The 7,023-nt window shown below is 51.3% G+C and overlaps 1 protein-coding gene and 1 pseudogene across 1 annotated transcript in view; one reads left to right on the top strand and one right to left on the bottom strand.

Moving 5' to 3' along the window:
• Smg9 (SMG9 nonsense mediated mRNA decay factor) overlaps positions 1 to 591 on the top strand; it is a 21,868-nt gene extending 21,277 nt beyond the window's left edge. The window contains exon 12 of the mRNA XM_050127152.1: positions 513 to 591. Coding sequence (XP_049983109.1) covers positions 513 to 591 — 79 coding nt within the window. The remainder of the gene's footprint in view (positions 1 to 512) is intronic.
• On the bottom strand, positions 9 to 2,599 carry LOC126491450 (60S ribosomal protein L23-like; annotated as a pseudogene).
• Between the last annotated feature and the right edge of the window lie 4,424 nt (positions 2,600 to 7,023).

Here is a 7,023-nt window from a genome sequence, read left to right as displayed (position 1 = left end):
AAAAAAAAAAAAAAAAAAAAAAAGAGAGAGAGAGAGAGACTCTTTGTTTTCCTGCTCCCTGCCTGCAGGCGCTCTGTCCCACCCTCCTTCACCCTCAGAGGAGCCCTGCCTCCAGCCTCCCTGTCTAGGAGAGAGTTGAATATGAGCAGGGCCTGGTGCAGCCTCTCACTTTGCTGCTGCAGTCACCGAAGAGTGGAGAGCGCAGGCCAAGGCAGGGTGCTTCTCACTGAGCACTTAGGGCACAGCTCAGGTTCCTGTCATTGCTAAACCAGGGCCTGAGGAGAGGGGAAGACCTGGGCTGTGCAGCTGCTGTTGAATGTTTTGTCCATCATGATGCTGGGGGGGGAGTGGAGACACCTTTCCCCCTTGGGCCTTCATCTAAGGCCAGCCCCTCAGCCCCCAGGAGAGGGCATGGAAGCAGGCCACTCAGTCAGGGGTCTGGGAAGCTCCTTCGTATGTGGAAACTTACTGGGCCTCAGTTTCCACCCCTGACTGCAGTCCTCCACCCACAGGTTCCACTATGCTGCCCGGATCTGGGACGGGGTGAAGAAGTCCTCAGCCCTGGCAGAGTACAGCCGCCTGCTGGCCTGAGACCGAGGGGGTAGCACACAGGGAACCCCTGTCCTGTGGACAGTAAGGGCACAAAGCCTTCCCCCAGCAGGGGAGGAGAGCGACAGAGGCCTGGCAGAGGGATCATGGCTCCCTCCCAGAGACGTGAGGTGTCTGAAGAGGCCAGCCCCTCCCTCAAATGGGGTGCTGCTCGGGGTGACCAAGAGATCCCACCCCCAGCCTGGGATGAGCAGCCCTTCCCAAATCCCCACAGACAGGCAGCAGGAGTCGGAGCCGTCCCCAGGAAGCCTTCCCTAGAATTGGTGCTGGGGTTGGAGAGCTCTTTGTGGGGGAGTGGGGGAGGGAAATCTGATGGTTCAAATAAACCTGGTCACAGGAGCCTGCTCTGGGTTTGTTCTTTCCCCAACCCATCACCCGCTCCAGGAACAGGGCAGCTGATCTTGTCACTAGAGCAACACAATGTCTGTTTAGACTGAAAAGGTAGAATTGTCAGTGTGGTTTGGCCTATAATCCCATCAGGAGATGGAAACAGGAGGACCAAGAGTTCAAGGCCAGCCACAGCTGTGTAAAGAGAGCAGCCTGGACCGGAGACCCTGTCATAAAAATAAATGCAGGCATGGTGGCGCATGCCTTTAAGCCCAGCATTGGTTGGGGGGTGGGATGGGAGGATCTCTGTGAATTTGAGGCCAGCCTGGTCTATCTACAGAGCAAGTGCCAGAGCTGTCACACAGAAAAATCTTCCCTCAAAAAATCAATCAATCAAGAAATAAATAAAATAAAGGAGTAATAGGATCGTCCTGTAACAAACTGTTTGTCCTTACCTGGCTCTTCTCTCGCCCTTTGGACCCACTGACTCTTGGCCTTCAGATGCCCAGCAGTGCACACATCCTCCTGCTCACAGACAGTGGAGCTTACAGACTGGGAGGCACCCTGTGGCCCATGACTCCCATACTCGCTCTGGAGTTGTGGCCCCATGCAGAGTTTGTCCGTTTGTCTTGAGCCTTCTAATGAATCTTTTTTTGTTTTTTTGAGACAGGGTTTCTCTGTGGCTTTGGAGCCTATCCTGGAACTAGCTCTGTAGACCAGGCTGGTCTCGAACTCACAGAGATCCGCCTGCCTCTGCCTCCCAAGTGCTGGGATTAAAGGCGTGCACCACCACCGCCCTTTACAAACACACAGGAGAGTCCTGTGGTGCTGCCTGCACTGGGTGCAGTTCTGGGCCACAAGTCTGCACGCTCCTTTGCTACTGGATCTGATAGCAGAATCTTTCTTCTCACCTTCGTTGTTTACTGTGACCCCTGCATTATTTTCAAAATAAAGGAACTCCCTTCTTTTCTTTGATCTGACTTTTGTCATAGAATTACCACTGCTGATGAATGTTTTTCTTAGCTCTGGTTTGCCTTTCTTAACTGGCCATCACCACGGAACCCACACAAACAGCAGGAAGTCTGTTCGGTCATCCCTTGATTCCCTTCACAGACAAGGTAGACAGGGTTTTTGTTGTTGTTGTTGTTGTTGTTGTTGTTTTTTAAAGATTTATTTGTTAATGTATACAACGTTCTGCCTGCACGTATGTCTGCAGGCCAGAAGAGGGCACCAGATCTTATTACAGATGGCTGTGAGCCACCATGTGTTTTCTAGGAATTGAACTCAGGACCTCTGGAAGAGCAGCCAGTGCTCTTAACCTCTGAGCCACCTCTCCAGCTCTGATATACAGAATTTTTTATAGTTTATTTTTATTTTATGTTCATTAGTGTTTTTGCCTACATGTGTGTCTGTTTAAGGGTATTGGATTCCCTTGAACTGGAGTTACAGACGGTTGTGAGCTGCCATGTGAGTGCTGGAAATTGAACCAGGGTCCTCTGGAAGAGCAGCTGGTGCTTTTAACTACTGAGCCATCTCTCCAGCCCCCAATATACAGAATTTTTTCTTCTGTATTGTCAGCACAGTTGATCACAGTTCCTACTGGAAGACCCAGGGAAATCCAGAATTTTGCCCTGGAGGGCCCACCACGTTCTGGTTTTGACATCTTGAGTACCTAGGAAATCAAGAAGGAAAGAAGTCCAAGGACAATGGAATATGCACTTCCATATGACTTAGGGAGCTTCCAAAGCCTCATGCCCTGCCCCCAACTGTGCAGATACCCTGCTGCTGCCCTTCCCTGTCCAAACTGTGTCTCATGTCAGGCAAGGTGCACATGTCTGTAATCCCAGCTCTAAAGAGACAACAGGGTCACAAATGCCAGGCCAGCCTTGGCTATATAAAGATTAGACCAAATCACGGATCCATGAACAGACCAACCTCTGCTCATCCAGGTTGTGGGAGGGCTTCCTCTGTCCGGGAGTTTGCCCCAGAATAGGGCAAGAGAAACTGGCCAACAACCAGGCCTCATCCCAGAGAGAGGGAGCCTGAGGTTCAGTCCTAAACACCAACTAGTCTGGGACAGCCAGAGCGGGGCAGGGAGCACCCTGCAGCTGGGTCACAGAGCTCTGTGCAGGGTCAGCTCCGTGGCCAGCTCAGTCAGATGAGCTGGGGATGGATAGTGCAGAAGGTGCCAGTGTGTTCAGGGCAGTGACAGCAGAGGCACACATGAGGGGCGAGGGGCTTTCATCAACCATGTCTTTTTTTTTTTTTTTTTGGTTTGTGGTGGGGCTGGCCGAGTTGCTCAACTTGTCTGATGAGGAGTCAGGCGATGACTTTAGACAGGCAAGCATGTCCAGCTTCCTAAGCACTCCCTCTGCCCAGTGTGGCACTCAAGGTTGTAGAGTTACCTTTCTCTAAGAGGGGCGGTGAGATGAGCCAGCATAGCCACCAGAAATATCACCCAGGCTTCTGCAACTTATTACTCTCAGCCAGTGGAAGGCAGATTTAGCCACAGCCAGTAGGGACTTGGTGTCCACTGAAGGAAGTGCCACCCACTTCTCTCCTGTCCCACTGGCGCTGCCTGGCTCACACTTACACTCTGACCGGAGCACAGCATGTGCTGGGCTTAAGGATGTCAGCCCTAAAGCCAGGCGGCCTCTGTTCAGACCCCAGCCCAGTGACCAAACCATGCTGGGTGTCTGCTTTCCCGTCTATGAAGGTTTTTTGACCAATGGATCTGAGCTAAAAATGCAGGCTCAACAGAGCCCTGGCTTTCCAAAATAATGGACATGTCTCTGCCGTTTTCCTCGGCACGCGTGGCTGTCCCTCTGCCACTGCTGCAAGGAGAGCCACCTGTCGGGAAGCAGTATTTGTGAGCACCCCTTGACTGTGGGGTTTGGTACAGTCACACAATGTGACCTTGAACAACCTCTGCCCACTCTGGACTACCACTGGAAGATGGCAGTATTTCACACAGCCCACACCTGACAACACCATCCCAGATCCAAGAGGGTGCCAGACTTCCAGAGGCAGGGAAGTCTGCTTGGCTTAGATCAATTGCCCTGGAAGGCATTGTGGTATACTTCCAGTACTTGGGAAGCTGAGGCAGAAGCATTGCTATGAGTTCTAGGTCAGTCTGAGCTACAGTCAGGCCATATCTTAAAAAGCAGAGGGCAGGGAGGAGCTGAGAGAATTAGTAAAGGTGTTCGCTGACAATATGACATGCTTCGATCCCCTGGAACCCATGGTAGAAGGGGAGAACTGACTTTGGGCTTGTCCTTTGACCTCCAAATACACACTATGGCACACACACACACACACACACACACACACATTGATAAGTAAATGTTAAAAAAAAAAAAGAAAAAAGTCAGTGCACCTGACTCTAGCAAGTGAAGTATGGCCCACACCTGGACAGCTGCTATTGGCAGGTGTCCTTGTAAGTATTGCGGCTCAAATGGAAAGGGAGTCAGGAGCCAAGGTATACTGAGTTCTACAGTTTGGATGGAAAAGTTCTGGCAGTCAGGACCCAGGGAACACTGAGTGTTACAGCTCAGGTAGAAGAGTATTCTGGCAGTGTGGGCCAGGGGATACTGGGTGTTACAGCTCGGGTAGATTAGTGTTCTGACAGTCAGGGGCCAGGGGATACTGGGTGTTACAGCTCGGGTAGATTAGTGTTCTGGCATTCGGGGGCCAGGGAATAACACAGGTCGCATAAGCATAGCAGCTTACAGCCCTGCTCTAGGGAAAGGCTTCCCGATGTAACAGGTCTACTCTGGCAGGAGAGGGCTTTCCCAGCGAAGTTGTTGCAGTTCGGTTCTGGTGCCTGGAGTATAACAACTGCTCTCTGCTAGGGGAAGGATCCCCCAGGGAAAGTGTTACAGCCGCACTCCGCTGGCTCCATCTCAGCTCCAGCAAAAGAAGGTCTTCACCCAAGCCTCATTCAGGAGACTTACTGGAAGTGACTGCCTCTACCAGGGTAGAATAAGACAGCAGCAAATGGAACAGACACAGGGCTTATATAGAGCTTCTTGGGCAGAGTTTTTCTAGGGAGATTTTCAGGGTGTGAATTGGCCAGATTGAGTTCAGATTGGCTAGATACCTGCTCAGGGATTGGTTGGTTTTATGCTTAGTTGATCATTGGCAGAGTTGGCTCTGGTTTCAGATCCAAACTATGTTTCTTTCACTGACCTTTTTTAGCTTTTTGCCTCTAGTTTTGGGGCCAGGTCATATATCTTTCACCGACTCTAATTCTAGGGCCAAGGTTTGTTTCTTTAGCACTGGTTTCAGAGTCAGGGTGCTCTCTTTGGTTCTGGGTTCAGGGCTGAAGTCTTTCTTTCACTGGCTCTGGTTTCAGGGCCAGGATGGGTTTCTTTGGCTGGCCTTTCTACCCCACAGCCCTGCCCTGAAGACCCCTGCCACAGCCCTGGGCGCCAACAGCAATCTGAACTTGTCAGCCTAGGCGCTGCTAGGGCTGCCCGAGCCCATGTTCTCGGCTGTCAGAACGTAGCTTTCAGCAGTGGCTATGCGTCACCACTGTCATAGGTGGTTTAATATCAATGATAAATTAATCTTGCTGCCTTGGCTTCCATCTTGAGGTCTGTCATAAGTTGTCTGAAGCCCAGATGTAACTCGTCACCTTGCTCTGCCCTGTGGTTACTTGAGATACATCCCACTTGTTAATCTTGGTGACCCAAGCCTAGCATGTGTCATAGCGGTTGACCACAGTAAAACAGTGTCAGCATCTCATAAAGAGCTTTCATTCCAAGCAGGTTTTACCCAATGCCCAGGGGATACTGCCAGTGGAACTTAAGAAAACCATAGCCCGACATGTGTCTGTCCCTCCCACTCCCTTCTCACTATTGCCTTTTCCAAATAGAAAGAAATCAAAAGACTGAGTTTGATGCCCAAACCTGTAATTCTAGCTGCTTGAGAACCTGAGGAAAGAAGATTGCAAGTTCAAGGCCTGCCTGGGCCACAGAGGGAACTTGAGCTACTTAGTGAGTCCCTATCTCAGAATAGAAAATAAAAAAGACAACTGGAAATAAAGTTTATCTGTAGAACATTTACCTAGAATCCCCCGTGAGGGGATGGGGTGTGGCTCAGTGGTAGAGCCCCTGCCTAGAATCCCCCAGTGAGGGGCTGGGGTGTGGCTCAGTGGTAGAGCCCCTGCCTAGAGTCCCCCAGTGAGGGCTGGGGTGTGGCTCAGTGGTAGAGCACCTGCCTAGAATCCCCCAGTGAGGGCCTGGGGTGTGGCTCAGTGGTAGAGCACTTACCATCTGAAATGCATTATGTTTCCTTTCTCAAAAAAAAAAAATCATAAAAGCTAAAGTGACAGAGGCTTCACCACTGTAGGCCTGAGAAGGAACAATATGGCTGACTAATTAATGTGTATTCACTGATAGTCCTGTCTCCGCATCTGGGGAAGGAGATTCTCCACCCACTTGCACTGGCTTTGAGAGGAGGACTAATGTGCTGGGGGTTGCCAGCTAGCACACGGGGTGTTAGGAATGGAACCTGAAGCCCTGCTTCAACCTCCACATGCTGGTATTCCCGACGTGCACCACCGCATCCAGCCATCTCCGAGTGCAGGGAAATGAGGCCCAGGAAGTTAAAAGTCATTTCGTTAAGACCTTCAGCCTGCTTCAAAGGCAGGACATGGTCCAGCACTCGCGGGTCTTTTTTGGCATAAAGCCCCTTGATGGCTTCACTGCTGCATACTCAACTTGGCATGGCCAGACCTCCAGTCGGCACAGGCCTGAGGGAAGAGACCTGATGGGGCTGGTGTGTGAGCAATGACCACCCTGGCCTACTGCCTTCCGAGTACCGGTGCCTGCTCAGGAATGACGACAGATCAGCAAGTCCTGTCCTGTCTCCGGGTCTTGCTGTCCTGATAAATACGGTGGACAGGGACAGCTGGTGTAGACATTCTGTCATTGTGTGACCATGTGCATCCCCAGTCATGACACTAAGGCAGGTGCTCCGTGTGTGTTCTTGTAGGTACTTCAGTGTGTGCAGGAGCAGGTGTGTAGAGGTCAGTGTGTGCAGGAGCAGGCACAGACAGCGTCGGTGTGTAGAGAGGTCAGTGTG

This window comes from Alexandromys fortis, unplaced genomic scaffold (genome assembly GCF_014885135.2).
Source record: "Alexandromys fortis isolate MF-2015 unplaced genomic scaffold, M_Fortis_MF-2015_v1.1 scaffold_262, whole genome shotgun sequence".
Lineage (NCBI taxonomy): Eukaryota > Metazoa > Chordata > Mammalia > Rodentia > Cricetidae > Alexandromys > Alexandromys fortis.
Note: the sequence above shows the minus strand (reverse complement) of the source record. Positions and strands in the feature narration are given on the sequence as shown.